The sequence below is a fragment of the Hoplias malabaricus genome, chromosome 15 (genome assembly GCF_029633855.1).
Source record: "Hoplias malabaricus isolate fHopMal1 chromosome 15, fHopMal1.hap1, whole genome shotgun sequence".
Taxonomy (NCBI): Eukaryota; Metazoa; Chordata; class Actinopteri; order Characiformes; family Erythrinidae; genus Hoplias; species Hoplias malabaricus.
In genome coordinates this window covers 24,151,127-24,172,129 of record NC_089814.1, presented here as the reverse complement: position 1 = coordinate 24,172,129, position 21,003 = coordinate 24,151,127, and the positions used below count along the sequence as shown (strand labels likewise).

Below are 21,003 nucleotides of genomic sequence, written 5' to 3'. Positions count from 1 at the left end.
AGGACACTTTTTCCATGGTTTGTTCCTCATCCCAGCGTTTTTTCACAATAGACTTAATTCATTGTTCTGTCTGGAGGATCAGGAATCCATGTTCATGCAGGTTTTAGAGAGAGAGAGAGAGGAGAGACCTCAGGCCTTCTAAGACTGACAGCTGTTCTTCAGGCAGTTGAGGGTTTGTGAGAAGTGTTTGGGTGGTGCACTGGGCCCATTGACTTCATCATTGAGAATATTAGATTTCCTTCATTATTTGTTCATTAAAATCTGTATTCATTATCTGTAAGCACTTCATCCTTACCAGAGTTGCAGTGGGTCTGAAGCATACTGGCAGGAAGAAATACGGCACTGGATGGAGCACCAGTCCATCACATGACATCACACACACACACCTGTGGACAATGTCACACAGCCACTCCACCTATAGACACGTGTCTGAGGAAGGTGTGGGGGGCACCCACACAGACACAGGGGGAACACACCACACTTCCAGGACATTAAAACCCCAGAGCTGTGTGGCAGACACATATTTTTGTTTTTTTATTAAATGAATGTGTTTAATGTTAATGTGAAATTATTTGTCATTGTACAATTTACAAAATGTTTCTTCCACATTTAACCCATCTGTGACAGTGAACACACATATCCAAGTGCACTAGGGGATGTGAACACACCCCGAGAGCGTTTGTGGGTTGAAGGAGGAAGTACGTGCTGTTCCTTCACTCCCAATGTCCCCAATTTTCCTGCCAGTTAAGGGAATCGAACCAACAACCTTTGAGACCTAAGCCCTCTTCTCTAACCATTAGAACACAGCTCCCCACAGGATTAAGCTTTACCCTTAACCTAGAGGTTTTTATACCTTGCTTGGGAGACACCACATAGATGTGAAAGATCTTAAACCTAGTGAAGTTCCAGAAATTCTCCTCTCAAAAATCAAAGGGAGGAAACTTGACTCACTTTACCAACAAAAGGCCAAGCACCAACTCACATTAGCATACAGCTGAAGAGTGTTGCGCAAGTGTGTGATGGGGGGGACGTAAAGTTTTTTTTTGTCCTGAGGACTTAATGGACCTCTCACAGCAGCTGCCTGGCCCCCTGCCCCCCGCCCCCTGAGTGCCTCAGAGGTCAGAGGTTATGAGCTGTTTTCCCACGAAGGTGGTGGGGGTGGTGTATGTGGGAGTGTTGAGGAATTTTTTTTGGGGTGTACTTCTTTTGGGGAAACCTCTGGGAAAAAAACAAACAAAAAAGCAACTGTACATGTTAATGACCCAAAGCTGAATCAGTCATTTGAAAAATAAATAAATAAATAAAAGAAATCACAAAGGATGCATTACTCTTTAAATAGGTTTTATTTATCTTAAAATATTTTTTTTATTCTACATACTCATTATTTAAAGGAAGAAGCAAAAACAATGTATTAACACTTATTTTCCTTTAATTTAAAATACTGCCAAGATTGACAAAAAAAAAAAGAAGAAAACAATATTTTTATTGGGAGAGTGTTTTAAACGCAGGTAAAATCTAACACAAATCTAACAAATCTAACCTGGGTAAAACATTATCTAAGGTGACACCCCACCAAATCAACTGCCCTCCTCATGTTTATTGCTATTTATGGACATCTGCGACATTTTAAAAACAAAAAACACAAAACAACTTAAAAGGTCTGAAAATAAACCATCAGACTGAATCTTAAAATGACCAGAAATGCTTTTGGTAGAGCAGTATCCTACACAGACCATGCCTGAATTTCACAGTGACTGTGAAATAAAAGGAGCTGTAATGGAAGATGTAGAAGGACCATGTCTTTGAGTTTAGACCATTCTCTGATCAATACATAGACTAATATTTTCAGCGTCCAACTTGGGCCTGTCCCATGAAGCAGGGTTACTTAAATAGCCAGCTAACTTGGAGCACATCCACTGATTGTCATCATTTTACATCAGGGTATGTTTCTAATGTTTAAAGGACATCACTCAAATTTAACACCTGACCACAACCTAGCATCATCAAGGTGAAAAAACATCCAGAGTATCATGAGGACCACTGTAATCTGCAATCTGTAATCTTTAGTACACTAAACCTCTCAGTTTATTAAGTACTCCATTAACCAACACTCACCAGCCACTGGCTAAGGCACAGCTACACTGTCTCTCTAAATGTTGGTAGCCATTTCTTGGAAAAAGTAAATTTGGTCATGGATTAATATCCTGAACACTCATGTATATTCAAAGTTACAAATATAGATATAGAAGTTATTTCCAATATAAAAGTCCTCTAATGACTCTTCCCCTAGCGATTCTTCACATTAATGCGCCGTCATTCTTCACACAGCGATCTATGAATATGCAATAAGTCTCCGCATTTATTTCCACCCACACATACACCACTTTCCTGCAGCTGAAATGCCACAGACAGGTGTGTATTGAGGATGAAAAATAAGCATAAATAAATATCTGCACAAATTAATAATGTATAACATAAATAAATACATTTTTGTCACCAATAATTACATAAGACGTTCACGATTTTAAGGAAAAAATAAAAATTTAAATAAAATTATGAATTTCCACCTCATTTGCTGCACTCCAGTCCATTTGTCCTTGAAACTGGTCTAAGTCAAATAATGGCTTATTCAAAAAAAGTGTCTAGGCCCATTTTGCTAGGTTTTCTCACTCTCTGCTCATGCCACAGAAAAGGCATCAGGGGCTTCTTAGAAAAGACATATTGCTGTATTCCTTCTCCATAGGTGGGTAATATTTACTTACTTTTTGCTTTTTATTTTGGATTACTCAAGGTGGAGTTGACCCAAAATTCAAGAGTGTGCTAACTGGATGAAAATAAACATAGATCGAAAGTGCTAAAAACGAAACAACCCGCGTCATACAGTGACGAGACAAGACAAACAGAGACAAGTTAAACTTCAGCCACATACACAGTAATTTTCTTCCTCAAATATATCCACCTTAAAAGTCGCAGAACATCTGAACGTCAATAAACCAGAGAAAACGTATGCCTACACACTTAGGCATTGGCGTTAAATGTATTGATTTCTGTTTTTCTACATTTATTTCTGTATTATTACATTTCTGCATCTATACCTTGAGTGAGTTTTCCTAAACTCATGAAACATGCTTTGACATGCTCTCTGTGCTGTGTCAGCAGCATAGTGGTTGTATTAATCCATTAAACTGCTACAGAGAATAAACGCTATCCACTCGTCCTGCTATAGAGTGAGGTTAGGATTGTAGCCTCAGTTAAAATATAGGCTCAGAAATGCAGAAGTGTGGAGAAACAGAAATCCATAAAAAGATATTTGTTTAATTATGCACATAAGGACAAAAATGTATTTATATATTCGTTAAATTAGAATCTCCATAGATGTGCCCTGTAGCTGACAAATGGCCAGTGAGTGTAGGTTTAACATAAGAATACAGAAAGGAAAAAAAACCTGGGAATCTGTACATTGCTGCAGTACTAGGACACTGTCATTCTCCAGCATGCTGATGGTCACTGTAGCTAATCTTTGTTCAGAGAAGTCTAAGCTACTGTCCCCAAAATGAGTGGACAAGAGAGAGGGGTGGGCAGTTTACACGAAGCAAAGAAACATGTGTTTGCTTGTTGCTCAAAGACCACCTTGTGTTCATTTCCCTTTATCACAGACAAAGCAAGCATGCCAGGTAGCCTCAAACAAACTCAGAGAAGGACATCTGCAAGAGCCAGGATGATCAAAGCCAGAAAGGTTTTACTTTAAGTGTCTTGAATAGGTCCCAGGTGGAGAAAACAAAGCAGGGCAAAAAAAGATTGTTCAACCTAGGGTTAAAACTCTAGGGCCAGATTGATTGAAATACGTATTGGGAAAATATCAATGATAACACAGTTATTGATGGTTGGTTGTGGCATTGCCAAGATTCAAAATGACATCTTTGTGACGATGGGAAAAAATCTCAGTCCTCTACTACTGGGGAGCTTGGTTTGAGGCTCCCGGGTTTAATGGGACTTTTCCACTGCATGGAACCTACTCAACTCAACTCGGCTCAGATCTTTTGCTTTTCCACTATCCAAATCTGGTACCTGATACCTGGAACCGGGCACTTCTGTAGTCCCTGTCGTACCGTGCCTGGTACGAAGCGAGTCGAGGAGGTACTAAATGTGATGTGTAAATCTTGCAGAGATCTGACTGGGCATAAAGACTCATCAATCACCACGAAATACAAAACCTCCTGCAAAAAAACTAGCCACTTGTAAAATTTTCAGGTTACAGCAGCGGTCACATTTGTTTTTAACAGAGTCACAAAGGCAGCTTGTAAAATTATGCTGTGATGTTTTGAAGAGGTTCAAATGCTCCTTGGATCGGTGGTCAGCAGAAAATCTCCCACGAGAGCCGCACGCTGGAAGAGGAAAAACTGATCTGTGAGAACTGGGGCACAGAGCCATGTTCCGTGCAAGAAAACAAAAACAAAATATGAATACACAATGAGTAAATAGCACTTAACATTACCACCATCGTTGTTGTGGTTTTCAAAGCCTGCTGTTCCCATTAGAAATGGGTTTTTGTAACGTCACTGGTTACATCTAGTGGGGGGAGCTCTGCTAGTGGAAAAGTGTGCATGAGCCGTGCAGAGTCAAGCCGAAGACATGCAGTGGAAAAGCACCATAATTCATAATACTTCAGCAATACACTCTTCGTTTCATTTTTACCATAACAGTTTTTCTGAGAATGTACAAAGCAGTGAAAAAGTCAGAGCCCAACCTCAACTTCCAAAACAAATGGACAATATTTTTTTCAGGAGATATTTTTGAGCATATCACATATAAGACACTCCTCTTGCACAAAGAAAAGTAAATGTTATAAAGATGAAGATTTTTGAGAAAATGGGACTGAACAATCGTACATAAAAAAAAAATAAAAATACCCCTATCAGAAAAAACAGCACTTAAATCAAGCAGAAATCAGAATGGAGCTTGTCTATTGTTTTGCTTTGTGTCCCGAATCATACTGAGGTCTTTATAGAAGTAAATCTGTCTCATCAGACTTTGAAATATTACCACCTTTGAATTTGTAGCACTGAATTTATGCATCTGAATTTTGTTGCTTTTTAATTTAAGACTTCAGATTTCCACCTCTGAATATTATGCATATGAATATAATTGCTCGAATAGAACTCGTGAATTTTCAAGAACACGTTTTCACTGTTATGATTCAAGGTTAATAAATTCAGATAAAAAAATTTCAAAAAACATATTTCAAAGTTGCTCAAATTCAATAGACCAAATTCAGATGCCAAAATACGAGTTAAAAAAATTCAGAGCACACATCCGAGATACAAAGGATAAGAAATCGATTCATTTGGATTTTCTCTTTCACCTTAACTGCTGCACTAGTTGCATTGTCACCGCTAGATGGCAAAATACGAACACAACTTCCATACCGTGGAAAAACAACACGTTTAGCTTCTTTCCGTGGATATTATCTCTTTATTTTGAAAGTGTCTCAAAAATCTGAAAGGCTCACTGAAGACTCATTATAACAGACTACTATATAACAAAATATTCAGAGGTGAAAATCTGAAGACTTAAATTCAGATGCATAATTTCAGTGCTACAAATTCAAAGATGGTAATATTTCAAAGTCTAATGAGACAGATTTGCTTCCATAGGTCTTTATGAAACCCTTGACCCTTTGTAATCAAAGTTTAGTGTCTTTCTCTTTCGGTAAACCAGCCACTATATAATATGGTTAAATAACATTGTATCATACGTTCCAGCCCAAAATGTCATCAATCTAATCTTCCTATTTCACTTGGACATGCGCCCGGATTTCCAATTCGTGTGGAATATGAAGCTTTTATCAAAACCTCAGTGAATGCATTTGACTTGAAACATTCAGTCATTTATTTTCTCTAACCTCTTCACCCTAAATGGGGGCGCAGCGGGTCTGAAGCTGACTCTGAACCGTTGGGAACAAGGCAGTAACACATCATACACATCCAGTAACTCACATGTGGGAACAACTTCACACACACACACCTGAAGACAATTTCACACACATTCCTCACTGAGGAAAGGATCCAACATACTACCTTGCAGCTGTGTGGCTCTGTTTAGACTCCTATGTTAAGGTCTGTTGAATAAACATGTTCTATAATAATTGAATAAATAATGAATAACATGGCGTTTAGACTTAAAATGAAACAAAAGGTGGTCTCTGACTTTTGTACAAGACTGTCCACTCTGCATCCTTTCTCTCTCTCTCTCTCACACACACACACACACACACACACACACACACACACACACACACACACACACACTCACACACTCACACACCTACTACCAGCAAAATTATGGACAATAATTGATTATATGAAGATTCTCTGCAGATGTTTCAGTTGAAATCATCCCGGGCGTATTTTGCATTTCTATGCACAGCATGAATCTGCACTGTATGCAACAGACAACAACGAAATAGTAAAATCAACTTCTGCTTCTCTTAACCTATGTGAGAATTCCTGTTAAGGCAGTGCATGTCCTCCAACCTGACCTAAACTCTTCTAACAAAACAGGAACAAAATGAATCAGTTGCTTATGCCAAAGTAAAAAAGATTAATTTCTTCCTGATAACCCATCCATGTTCCAGAGCAGCAAGAAAACACGTGTTAAAGGTAAATAAATGCAGCTGAAGGTGGGCTAATAGAAAACAGGATGGAGCTAAAGCAAATAATGCAGATTCAAATCCTTACCATTTTTAAACTAGTATCAAATACTTAACAAATACCTACTTAGAAACAGATTGCTGTTAAAAACATCACACAGACTTATGCTGTTATTGCATAAGGTCTCGCTGTTTTGGATAACAAGTTCCATTGGCATCAAGGCCCATTTGTATGACAAGACAAAATATTTTAACATGAGCGTGAATGAAGACAATCTCTAGTGCTTGGACAGAGGCGCGCGTGCACACATACACACACATACAGAGAGAAACACACTTGAGAGCTCTTCTCCTCCATGCAGCAGCATTTAACAGTTTGATAATGAGCAGCTCACTCATTCATACTTATTTGAACAAATACAAACACAAGCAAATGTAAAAGGAAAACACAAATTTACCTCTGTACCCACCTACCCACCCACAAAAACACACACTCGAAAGCAGTCGGGCTATTGCTAAGGTCAGAGTAAAACCGGTGGTTTTTTTTTGTTTTTTTTTTGCACTAATAGTTTTAAAGCAGCTTTACAGCGAAACGTTTGTCACAAAACAGCATCTCTGTACGGAGAAGGAACACCTGAGACTAACGGCAGGTACTGGTGTGTGTGTATGTATGTGTGACTGTTTAATATGTACGACTGTTGTTTGTGTGTGTGTTCTTGTTGGCCAAACTACTCAAAACATTTGAGATTTACCCTGGTATTCCACTACCGAACCAGACAAAGCCGAACTAAATTGGGCATCCCATAAAAAATAAATGACATACAATCACACTCAAAGGTTTGCTAAATAGATATTTCTCTTGTCCAGATGCTACAGAATACCACTGTTCTGTTTTTGACTTGCTACAAGAAAATGGTACAAGACTGGCTTAAATCTGAAAAGATATTTCCACTGGAGTTGTAACTACTAACTCCTCCACATGGAAATCAAGGCCACTCCAACAGAGCATGCACTACTCACTCTGAGCTCAATGTGGACAAAGACCTGGCCTTCTGAAATATCTTCCTACAACAGCAAACAGTGTCATTTTATTAATCATTGCTAGCCAGATGAGCCAGGACAGGGACAAACGTCAAAATGTTTTAAGACACTCGGGCCAACAGTTTGTGTATGAGTGCATAGAGAGTAAGAGACAGATCACAGAAGGTATCTGTGCCGGTCTTCATCCAGTGTCAGATCCACCACTTCTGGGGGCGGGGCCCAGCCAGGCTGGGCAGAGACTGTGGTCCAGGGGGGCGGGGCTCTTTGTTTCCATGACGACAACGACTGGATAACACCACCTCTGGGAAACCTACACACAGCACTGGAGGAAAGAGCCGGCAAAGAATGAGAAGCATTAGGGCACGATAGAACACAAAACCTATATGACACATGATGCTGAATCATATATTAGCATGAGAGAAACTGAATCATTTGACTTGTAACTATGTAAGTTCCCAAGAATGTTACTTGAGTTATTTAAGTTAGAGTATGGTGGCACGGTGGCATAGCAGGTAGTGTTGCAGTCACACAGTTCCAGGGACCCAGAGATTGTGTGTGTGTGTGTGTGTGTGTATAAAACTGTATTCACAGACACCAGATTTGAGAAGCATTACACATTTTTAACAGTTATTTGTTAATTAAATTAGCGATTAAATATTTGGTACAGCATTGTATTGTTTTATTTGAGTTTCACATAGAGTCCTTTTCTAGAAATGGGGTTTGAAATGCATTTAAAATGTTTTATTGTAGTGGATTAGAGGCTGTTTCTGCACCCTCTGGATTTAAGGGGAGTCTTTAGAGGAGTCAGTCATAATAAATAAAAGCACACTGTAACATGTTTATACAGAACATGAAGTAATTGCAGCATGTTCTTATAGCAATGTGCATGTAAAAAATAATTACAACAATTTTTGGATTGAAGCGCCATGTACCCAGATGTGTGTTTACATGCATTTAAACAAGATGAGAATTCAATTGGAGAACTCCAACAAAGAAGGATCATATGAAAATTAGAACAGTCAGGAAATCTGTGTGCACTTGTTTTTACGCAAGTTCATTTTCAATATCATTTCATATTTCAAACAACAAAATAAAATCACTGCACTCAACCTGGCATTCTCCTGCACGCCGACAATCTCTACCTCACTGTCGGAAGACGCCAGACTCACCCGAGGAGGCTCAGCTGCCGCAGGACCTGCAGCAAAACCACAAGAAAATTGAAGTCACAAACTCATTCTGAAACATCACTACTTCTCCTTCTGAACAGGAATGGATGTGGTAAACTCAAAGTCTGGTGATAAAGATTTGATACAAATCCATTGTGAAAACTGAAAAGAATACACTTCTGTCAGCATTTTTCTTAATATTATCAACAGCTCAAATAATTCTTAGGCCCCTGAGGTACCGTAAGAAGATTTATTTTTTGGCTCCGAGTGTTCAGAGTTAAGAAAAACTGTGGGTCCTTGTCACCACAGCATTTGGTCTTTTATGGTCTTTAACTGACCTGAGAGAGCATGAGGCTGCTGTTCCTGCTCAGAATGTGTGTCTGAGATGTCATAGTGCCCAATGACTGCAGGCCCCACTGCAACACACACACATACATTTCACTGTTTTTGATTAATATCTACCACTAGTTAAATGTTTAGATGCAAAGCTCCTCATAGAGCCGACCAACTCAATCACTCATGGTTAGAAACCCAAAGGGGCACTATTTCTGACTTTAGAAAACTCTCCAAAAGTGTGGGCTATTGTGCTTTGTATTGCTGACATAGTAGCTTTATTAAGCTGTTCTTTCCTTGTGCAAACATCAGTGTTACTTAAAACTTAGAGTTGAACACAGGAGTCAAACTTACCTTTCATTGTCTACAATGACAGAAATACGTGAAGTATTTGTACGTGGCGAACTGAAGTAAAACAAACAGTCTTGTATCACTATAGCCCAAGTCATAATGAGAAACAACAACTAAAGCCTATGCTGCTGTTCACAGCTTTAAATTATTTGCTAATTTGTTTTTAATTACATTTTCATTCAGTGATGCTTGTCTGATCTCTCTAGCAGAGGTTGACATACCCTACATTCCCCATTTACCTTGGCCATGGTGTCCATGTTGGACACTAGAAATGCAAAAATATCCAGGCCTGAGTGGACACTTTCAAAGATAAATAATGAAACTAATATTTGTAATATTATGAAATCCTAGATCCACCACCTCTTTGATTGCACACACACCTAATCCAATAGACTCTAATTTTGTGGGGAGTTTGCTTGTGGTGACAGCTACTTCAAAAAAATCTGATAAATGATGATGACAACAATAAAAAAAAAGGTTCAGAGTGATGAAGAGAAAAATCAGAGGGAAACACTGTGGTCGGAAACAGGGCTGCACCAGTGTTGTGATCTTCAGAGGCCCACAGACTCAAGGGCAGACCGCACACAGCCTTATGAAGGTGGAATAAAACCCACTGATCAAGGCTTCCATCATTTCATTCCAAATTGCTCAACATGCTTTAACAAGACTAAATTCTTATAAGCCCAGCCGTTGTATTAGATAAAACACTGTTTTAAGTGATGGGGAGAAAGTGACAACACAATTACACTCTGAAGAACTGACCGAGGACATGACAGCCATAGAAGACATGATCAAAGATGCAGATGACATCTCCCATTTTCATTTTAATCAGGCACTCAAACATGGCATAAAATGGATGCTAACACTAAGAAAATAATCAAGTAGTAAGAAATTGTTTTCATCTTGTGATTCACTCATTCATCAACGTTCAACACACTCTGTATGGAAGCACAGCTCCTTTTAGATGGAAATCAGCCCATTGTAAACCTTCTTTCACCCCTGCCGTTAAGTGTGTGTGTGTGTGGTGACCTCAGCTTCTCTTTAATGCCCTCCTATTTGTTTGTGTGTATTAAGAAATGCTCAGCGCAACCGAACGGGTAAAAACCCAAACGAAAACACATCCAGTGTATTTAGATTTTTCTATTTGCTAGCAGGCTGTATATGTGTGTGTGTGTGTCTCACAATCATTTTGGTTATGTTCACACAACCGGAAAAACACCCAAACCCGATCCAATTCTGTCACAGATTTGTTGTTTGTGTTATTGAGGCTGTTTGAATATCCAACATCCACACTGAAGCTCTCTTGCTCAGTTCGGATATGGGCCACTTTCACCAGCACCTATTAATCCCGATTCAAATCTGATTCACATCATTGCAACTCCAAAATTCCAGACTTTCCCAAATAGAAGCTGGACGACAGCAGCAAGGAATGAACCGTTTCTGTATACCACATATGATTTTTGTTTAACTTTGAGGTATTTAGGGAATGGAATCAGGATGAAAATCAGGGAAAATTTTGGGAATCAAATTACTTAATTAAATTAAACTTAAGTCTGCCTCACATTATTTATTTAAACAAAAAAGTACTTGCAGAAACTGGTATTAAGCATTTTTAAGTAATAAATACGTTATGCAATTTTAACATAAAAAAAACTAGTTTCCCATTCTTTATCCACTTTTTCAATTTTCAAATTTGATTTTTCATGTCTTTGTAAGTGCTGCTCGAATGCAGATCACAGAAACAAAAAGATTCTTCGGTTCTATTGTTTGCACAAGATCCCAAACCAGTTAATCTAAAGACAAAATTTCTGATGTTTGGAATCCGTTAATGTTTTAATTTTCTACTACGTGTTTATTTTTTTCTCCATTTTTCACACAGTAACTCATTAAAAAAAAATAAAGCACTAAATCATTCAAATTCCTGTCCACTTCATTTCCATTCCTTCATTTTAAAAACGAAAGTCCTTTGGATGGAACGGATGGACTGTCCCCTCTGGGCAGTGAGTCTGAAGCACTGGTGTTTAAGAGCGTGGTCTGTTCAGACTAATGTCTGTTACAGGTCACATTATAAATAAAGTGTGACCAGCCAAACAGAACCATCGGATTTGGGTCCGTTATATCTGCTGTGTGAACATAGCCAAAGATGCTAGTGTTTGTATGTGCATACGTATGTGTGTGACGTTAGCTTAAACATATGTGGGTAATTAGCTTAAACAGTAGGTAAGTTATGTTAGTAGTAACACCACAGTGTTGCTATTCATGCACTATTGCGTCATATATTCTCAGCTCATCTCATGCAATGGGCTGCAATTAAAAAATAAAACTATCAACCAAAAAAATTTTTAAAATAAACACACACCCTCCCCTAAACAAAACTAAACTCAAACCCAAACAAACCACAACACAGAGTTCTTTGGTCGAACTTTCTGACACTTCAAAATGTCCATTCCAGCATGAAGTGCAGGGCTGTGGGCAGTAACCCGAGTCTACTGTCCGAGTGTCCATGGAGCTGGTGGGGTCTGATCTGTCTGATCCGACACCAGAGCTGGTGTGGAGAGAATCCAAAGAGTTCCTCAAGGCAAACACACTGTGAGGAGCACCCCTGAGAGGAGGTGTAGGGGGCAATTGTGTGATTGAAGACATGGAGAAAGACAATATGAAGGTGGGGGTTTAGAGAAAGAAGGAAAACACACAAGAAAGAGCAAGAGAGAGAGAATGAAGGAAGGGGACACAGTGTGGATAGAAAGCATGAGAGAAAGTGTGCACAAGAGATGAGACATAAAAAGGAACATGGAAAGAGGGATAGGGAGAGAAAAGAAAGTAAATAGTGAGAGGGTGGATAAAAAGAAATTGTAGAGAGACATAAGGTAGCTAGAAGAGACGGTGAAATGAAAAAGCAGAGAGATGGGAAAAAAATTATATTGAAGGTGGTTAGATAGCACTGGGGGAGAGAGACAGTAGAGATAGAGGAGGAAGATAGAAATGGAGGAGCATGCTATAGTCTCTAGCATGGGTTTCTATGAAGATCTGATTTTATTTTCCCTCTTCCTCTTCTGCAGCCACACCCCTCTTCACACATTCAGCAGGTTTGGGTCAGGGGCATCCAGAAGGCCGTTAAGGGCGGGGCTCTGGGCTGCGAGGGGCTGGGCGTTGTTCAGCCGGGCGATCTGATAGGCGGCCAGTGTCTCCTGTGACTCCGAGGAGGGCAGGAAGGAGCTATTGTGGCTCCTCCCCCCTGGATCAGCACCGGACTGCGGCTCGTTCTCGTCATCGTCGTCGGAGTGCAGCCGGCTCAGCCGTTCCATCCATACGCGGAAACGCTCCTCCGTCTGCCTCTGCATGGCGGCCAATCGCGTCAGGGCTTCCTCCAGGACTCCGCCCAAGCTGCCTCCAGCAATGCCCCCCTCCAGTAGTCCGGAGACAGCGTCGTTTCCACGGCGACCAGCTTAAAGACAGACGGCAGGCGCCGAGAAGATACACGTCAGACACACACAGGTCACAAAAACGAAAGAGAACGGCGGAATTTACGGCGGACATGCTAACGAGCTATAGACGGGTCATGCAGCTCGCACAGGTGTATTCTGGGTATCAAGGTGCAATTACATGAACATGACTGGCCCTGGTGATCTAACTGGAAATTACATTCTTCAGACCTTCGAATTAAGCAAAAAATCATAAATGCTAAATTATCGATTCAATAATGTTTCTTAGAAATGAATACTGTTTACTGCAGCAAGAGATCTTTGTCTACACTGCTCCGACCCAAAACAAAAAGTTTTGCAAGCTCATCAGTTTAGGAGGAGGAGAAACCAGCATCCAGGGCTGAGAGTTTCTCGGAGCTCAGAATGCTGTTCTAAAGCCACTGGTGCTCAAAAGGCTTCTATGATTCATCTACAACAGAGGAGCCTCTCTGATGTCTTTCTGGCCCCACAGATGGAGAATAAAATTGGGATTCACAGGACCCAAATGTCCTTGTACTGTGTTATGTAAAAACCAGCAGCATTAATATAGTTTCAGCAGGGCCTTTGACATGCTGCTGGACAAGGACATACTTCCGTAGAGAAAGAAAAGAGCTGACGGAAAGAAAATAGTGGTGTAACGGACCACGGATGATCGTACAGATCGCCACCCACGGTTCAGGATGCAAGTAAATTGTGTATTTTTGCCAAAGCTTAACCACAACAGTGTGGAGTACTTTTACTGCTGATGTTACCTTCAAAGAAACGCCTAAATCCCAACACAGGGTTGGAGTGAAAACATAGAGCGAACAGCAGTGTGTCATATGAATGGAGCATATGAATAAAAGTGTTATAACTTAAGAAGAGACAGAAAGCAACCACCGATGTGACTGCGGAGAGCAGAGTTATATCTGTGTGAGTCAGTCCTGTTGTTTTTATCCGTTTGCCTTATGTAAAGCTGTAAATGTCATATGACTTTGAAGAAAATTTCACGTTCTCTTTACAAGGTAATCAGCAATTATATATTTATAACCCTCAATTATGTGAAATATTTGTTGCACAGACAAAACTTATGTTCATTTTTAAGAGGTGTGTTTATTTCAAACAGCTTCTAGAGCACAAAGGAGAATGTGTTCAAATGTGACATTAATTTTAGTGATGAAGGCAGAACGGCACAGAGCTCTGTTTAAAGTCGAAAGAACCTGTTTGAGGTGGAAGAAAAAAAGCATGAGAATATAATTATAGCACCATTTATGTTGGAAGGGAGCACTACAACATTTAAGGTGGAACGGGTGGCAAGTTCGTAATTATGGCTAGAATGCGTTCTTTTTTTGTATGAGACATCTTGTTGGACTTCTCCTCGCCTGGTTTTGTGGCTGCTCTGGGAGTGAAACTGGGCACTACACTGTGGTTGTTTCACTGTGCCATGTTTTCCCTGACACAACACGTTACGTGTGGCGCTGCAGCCACTGGGAGGCTGGTCTTAATTAACACTTGAGTTTTTCTTAATAACAAGAAACTAATGCAAATAAAGCAGTGTGACAGTTCTTTCAAACTGAAAGCTAAAATTACTATATTACATTTGTCTACATCTTTTCTTTCTTTTTTGTTTTTTGAAAAAAATCTGTGACTCAAACTGGGCTCCAATTTGAACCGTGAGTCATGTGATCCGTTACATCACTAAAAGAAAAAGCAGCTTTCAACAACCAGAATAAATGCTTGTTGAAAACCCATATCCTTTAAGTGACACAGGCACAACCTGCATATCGAGGGTCTCAAGATTTTGTGACTGAAAGGTAACGTGCAGATTTTGTCAAACAAATGAGGCTGTGTCCATGTTTGTGTAACTGTACAGGCTGTTCATAAACACTCAGGCCACATGCACTTCTCACACCTATAAAAAATCCTTAGACCAGTACAGGTACTGAATCATATTTTAACAGTAGATATATAATGACAAAAACCATTATCTAGTGCAAGTGCTTCCTAATGTGTGGATCTGGAGCCCACCAACAAAAAAGGCCACCAGTCAGTTGTTTTTTTTTTTTTTTTGTCTGACCAACTCAGATAACATGGGATAAAGCAAACCACTCTGATTTTGCACCACTTCTAACATCAAGCGCACATACATTTCTCAGGCCTTGTCCACATGCATCAGGATGTTTCTTAAAGCAGCTTATACACCATTTACAAAAATACACACCAAAATTGCTTTCAAAAATGTAGTGGAAAAACAAGTAGAAATCTCTCCTTGCAGCAGGGGCCTCCATTTCTCTCTGAGTTGTTTATGGAGCAGATGATATTCAACATTGCCTGTCCATTGCTTTTTGGTTTTATCTGTTTTTATCTGTGTGGTTAAATCCCGATTCATTTTTTTAAGAATGTTTACTTGCCATCAGAGTATAATCAATATTGCTCAAATCTATAATACACAGAACAACTGTAACATTATGACCAGCACCTTGTATTATGCTTTTTATGAGTAGATCAGACACAGCAGTGCCGCTGGAGATTTTAAACACTGTGTTCACTCTGTTAGACAATCCAACTTCATTGGTCCACATTGTAAAGTCAATAACAGTAGCTAATCTGTAGCTGCACATTGGGTGTTGCTCATCCTCTTTGAAGACACAGTATACCGCCCGCAGGATGCTGTTGGCTGGATACTTGTTTTTTTTGTTTTTGGTGGACTATACTCAGCCCAGCAGTGACACTGAAGGCTTTAAAAACTCCAGCAGCACTGCTGTCTCTGATCCACTCTTTCCAGCACAAAAACTAACACACCACCACGTCAGGGTAGCGCTGAGAATGGTTGGTCACCCAAATCATATCTGCTCTGTGGTGGTCCTGACTATTGATGAACAATGTGAAAAGGGGGGCAAACAGTATGCAGAGTAATAGACAAATTCCAGTCTGTAATTGCAGAACTACAAAATGCTCCTGTGGACAGTGGAGTTGAGAGAATGAACAGTGAGTGTAGAAACAAAGAGGTGGTCATAATGTTATGGGTGATCAGTGTCCATGTGGTTGTACATTCTTAGAATATATCTGTTGGTTTTTATATGCAAGAGAGTGGAGTTTTGTGTGTTTGTTTGTGTGTGTGTGTGTATTAAGGTCATTCAGTCAACATGCATCAAACTCTCTAGACACCACTAGTAGGCTTCAGTGTGAATAGCAAATTCAATCTGTATTTGTCAGCCTGCATTGAGTTCATGGGGTTCGTTATGAAGCTGGATCCACTAGTTAAAAAGAAACAGGGATTCAGGTGAAGGAAGAGCCCCAGTTAGCTTTGCGTTTTCTTAAACTGACCCAAACATTAGCTAGCACCTAGCACTATTCAATACCGTGCAAGAGTCTTAGTCTTGTTTTAATTGAAATGAATAAATTCTACACATTTTAGATTACACATTGTATTTGTTATTAAAAGAAATATGTTCAAATTTAACTACATGATTAGTCCTAAAATTGAAAGGCCCATTAAGCGGTTTTATTCCTAACTTTTCTAACTAAATAAACTAAATTACTCAAAATAAATAAATAAAAGATTATAAATAATTATTTCAGCCTCATTTTCAACACAATGTTTAGAAAACAGCACTCTCGGACAGAGCATTGTTGTGTTGTGATTCACCCGGTTGGCCGCTGGGTGTCGCCTTGTCTAATGCACTAATTTGGATTCATATTGGGTGACCTCTGGCAGCAAGGTAGGTGAACTACAACATAGATGAACACAGGCAGGCACTTCAGCAAATATGCCTAGTTCACCTAAGATAAATTTAAGGGCAAAATACCTTTTAATTTATAGAAGATGACAATCCTACACCAGAGGTCAGTGCAAGCTTAGATTGAAGCTTAGATTTTGTTCAGAACTGATCTTTTTAGTCTAAAGAAGGAAGCCAAAAAAGACTACTGCAGGCAGCTAACAATATAAAATAATGCCAGGACAAAGAAAAAAAATTAAGGCAAGACCAGACCCTCCGGTGCCAGGTGGCCTAAGACTTCTACACAAAAACGTACCCCTCACAGAGTGTGTAGTGCAGTAGCCATTTTGCACTTGCGTTACCTGGTGGGTGTGAGTTGATTGCTCCTCCCTCATTGTCGGAAGAGGCTGATGATGACGAAGATGAGGACGAGTGTGCTGTGATGTCACTGTCGCTGGTGCTGCTGTCCTGAAGCAGGTCTGGTTTGCGGCGTGCAGCCGCCTCACGTTTCTGTCGCAGCATGCGCATGCGCTCTTTCTGCCTCTGGCTGCGCGGGCCACGCACGTGCCCCCGGCCACGTCCGTTTACCTGCTTTTCTTGACAGCGGTTCTTCTTGGCCGCCATGACGATGCCAGGGGCGTCGCTCTCGGAGCGAGAGCGCCTCGGCGGTTTTCTGCCCATCGCAGCGGGTGGCTCAGAGCTCGGCTCAGCTGCTTCCTCAGCAGATGAGATCGTGTCAGAGTCGCCCAGGTGCCCAGACGACGAGGGTGAGCGCAGGCACACGGATGAGTCGCTGTCCTCTGGTAGGCAGAGCTGACTGGTGGCCTTGGAGTTGGTGGAAGATGTAGGGACAGTTTCTAGGGGCTGCTCGGGTGAGGAGTCTCTACGCAGCTCCTTCAGCAGGCAGGGCATGGACAGCAGGCCAGGCGGTGGCGGCCTAGCCGGACTTAAACCACTGACTGGCTCTTCGCATGTGGGAGAGCTGGTGGGAGAGGTTTCAGTCCTCAGGGGCATGTCCTGTTCCTCTACTGTGGCCCCGCCCTCTGTGGGGCATTCCGGGAGCTCAGTGTCCTTCTGGGCATCAGCCATCTCTTGAGGGCGGGGCCAAGGGGGCAACGTCTTAGAAGCAGTGGCTGCTAGGAGAGCAAGGGGTGTAGGGAACCTGCAAGCCAATGTGAATACATCAAGAAAATACATAGAGAAATAAAGACACGAGAACAATGGATACTACAGTTTTGAGCTGACACTAAGGCTCATTTACGCTCAGATTTAAATACAGATACGTATACGCATGGGTCGTTCTGTCCTAACGTTGCCGTATTTTCATCTTTCAACACCAGAAACCATGGGGCAGTGTAGCTGATATTTCAATCAAAACATGACTTCTGGTAAAACAAGTCAAAATAATTATTCGTCTGCACATCGCAAAGAGTTTAATGGAAAACCACGGTTTATACCGCTTAATCTTTCCTCTTTATGGTAGTAAGTCAAATTACATTATCACCACCTGCTTCACCCTCACTATGTTTGTTGTTGTCAGAAGAGTTTGACTCTTAACTGGCCTCTGAAGGATGTACTGTTTAACAGTCAAGCCCACGTTTATATAAAAAAAAGTGGGCAGTGACAGTAATAACTTTCAAATGGACATTTACGTACATAAGGGAGTATAAATGAGCCTTAAAACTGAGAGGTTTAAAAAAAATATTATCAATCCAGGGAAATCTAAACACTGTCACAACACATTGACCTAAATGTGAAGAAATCCTTGTGCAGTGTATTTTGACCACAGCAGGTTACGGATATTTCATTATTTGGGAGAACATGTCTCTTTTATTCATTCACTGTCTGTAACCACTTATGAAGTTCAGATTGGTGGCAGGTCCAGAGCCTATTCTGAATCACTGGGCTTAAGGCAGAAACACACCACAGACAGGGCTCCAATCCATCACTAACGTCCCTTTTAATGTTAAACAAAAAGTAAACATGCTGAGCTATGAGCCATCATTCTCATTTCAATTTGACTTTAATTAGAGACAAAAATTGTCCATAGGAGAGCCAGTAAAGCTGAGTGTGTAAGCATGTGATATTTCAAGTTAAATGAGGCATAGTCAAAATAGAGGTGTGTCTGTTTACACTGGTGCAGTTGCTATGAGAGGTACATCAAGCTCTAATGCACAACGCTAATTTTTTTGACAAGCTCCAACTCCAATATTGTAATTCATTTTCACTGCATAGTCCGGCGCTTCAGTTCCATAACAGCTGTGCAGTGCCAGGGAACACAGAGCAGCATTAATCTCAGGAAACGCTGCATTAGCCACTGCATATGGATTTTAGATATTCTATTTTAGATGCAGACCTGAGACATTTCAAGTTGTCTGCACACTGCAGAAGTAAATCCTGCAGAATGTCTTGATGCTATGTTTTTTAAAGTCCTCTAACAACATGAAAACTGCAGTTCAGCAGCTACAGCCTTTGCATAAAACAAAAACAAACAAACATATAGAGAGAGATAAATGTGGATATATCTTGGTGTCTACTTCTATTTAATTATTTTTTTTTTATGGATCCTATTGAAAATCATACATACATCATTTATACCCATTTATTTTATGTTTAAATCCCCCACTTATTTGATATGCTACAAAGTGACTCCATCTATCATTTGATTCTTTTCTCTTAATGAACAGAGAAATACTTGGTTTTGGTATACTTGGTATTCCAATACTTCCATCCATCCATTATCTGTAACCGCTTATCCAATTTAGGGTTGCGGGGGGTCCAGAGCCTACCTGGAATCATTGGGCGCAAGGCGGGAATACACCCTGGAGGGGACGCCAGTCCTTCACAGGGCAACACAGACACACACACATTCACACCTACGGACACTTTGGAGTTGCCAATCCACCTGCAATGTGTGTTTTTGGACTGTGGGAGGAAACCGGAGCACCCGGAGGAAACCCACGCGGACACGGGGAGAACACACCAACTCCTCACAGACAGTCACCCGGAGCGGGAATTGAACCCACAACCTCCAGGTCCCTGGAGCTGTGTGTATTCCAATACTTGGAATACTTAATTTTAAGTTAGCTGTTAAGACACTAACAGTGGCCTGCATCCTCCCAGTTCCACACTTCTCTCGATACACAGGACCTTTTCCTGTAACAATCCCAATCACTGCGTGTACTGACTGTTCATTAATTTTTCAAAACTTTGATTCAATGAACACAGCAGTTTCTGAATGACATTTAAGTGACAGTAGATTTTCTCTGTGTGAACGTAAATCTATTATCTACCCTTTTATGGTATGAGGAAAAGGCCAGTGCCCTTCGTTCTGAAGGATCATAGGAAATGTTTCAAGAAACATAAATGTTTTAATAAAGAAATCTCTACCAGAGAGGTCGCCAATTCCCCAAGCTTAATAGTGCAGCTTTAAAAAGGTTAACATTTCTGTAAACAGGATTTCAGATTAATCTGTCTGTTGCTGAGGTGTCCTACAAACCATAATTTCTCAATTAACCAGATAATTCAAGTCTGTCCAGCAGGAAATGAGCTGAGGGGTATCACACTCGTGTCATAAATTATCTGGTTAATTGAGAAATCCCGCTTTGTAGGACACCCCAGCTCCAATACTGAGAAACATGGAGTTAAATAAATAAACGAATACATTGATCTTAACTTTAACCCAAATACTGAGTTTAAACTATCCGCGTACGACATGAACAACTCGTAGTTTCTCTCATAGGTCCTAGAAATTGAGACTTTTTCGAATTTTCCATTCCACCTTAAACCGCATACAACTGCTGCGCCTCTTAAGGTGGGACGAAACGGTCGACTAGGAAACTAACTCCAGCTTAGCATACAGCAGCTAAGAACACAGCATGCGACTAAACACAAGCAATATTTAAAGCTCTTCAACCACTTAAGGAGGTCAAAAACTGAGTTTGAGCTCCCTGCAATTAAAAAATAAATTAAATTATAAAAGACGCTTTAAATTCGGAGTGTAAGGTATCCGGGCTGTCGTTAGCACGCGCGCTAGGCTAACAGGCGAAACCTGCGACATTCCCCGAGGAATGATAAAGTGCAGCACACCTGGATTAAAGTCGTCCTCCTGTACGAGTTCTTCTCAGCATCGTAAAGCGTGCGGTCTGGTCACAGGAGGCGCCCAACCGTTTCACGACGAGCTAAAGCGGGAAGGGTTAGCGTTGCGCTGCCGCTCAGAGAGAACCACAGACACCCAGCGCTAACTAGCGGTGCACTGTCCCCGACTCTCAGCGCTACAACACGCCACCTCTCGGCCTGGAAGA

At 40.7% G+C, this 21,003-nt stretch overlaps 1 protein-coding gene across 3 annotated transcripts; it reads right to left on the bottom strand.

The window, feature by feature from the left end:
- Window positions 1–1,345: 1,345 nt before the first annotated feature.
- ark2n (arkadia (rnf111) N-terminal like PKA signaling regulator 2n) lies at window positions 1,346–20,957 on the bottom strand. 3 transcript variants are annotated; one of them, XM_066645622.1, is made up of 5 exons: window positions 20,789–20,957; window positions 17,062–17,861; window positions 9,195–9,272; window positions 8,801–8,885; window positions 1,346–8,012 (listed from the first exon to the last, which is right to left on the bottom strand). In XM_066645622.1, exons 2-5 carry the CDS (start codon window positions 17,786–17,788, stop codon window positions 7,847–7,849), a joined length of 1,056 nt encoding a protein of 351 aa, XP_066501719.1. In that variant the 5' UTR covers window positions 17,789–17,861; window positions 20,789–20,957; the 3' UTR covers window positions 1,346–7,846. The 3 variants fall into 3 exon arrangements, with proteins under 3 accessions (XP_066501719.1, XP_066501720.1, XP_066501718.1); XM_066645623.1 differs by lacking the exon at window positions 9,195–9,272; XM_066645621.1 differs by lacking the exons at window positions 1,346–8,012; window positions 8,801–8,885; window positions 9,195–9,272 and adding an exon at window positions 9,903–12,985.
- Between the last annotated feature and the right edge of the window lie 46 nt (window positions 20,958–21,003).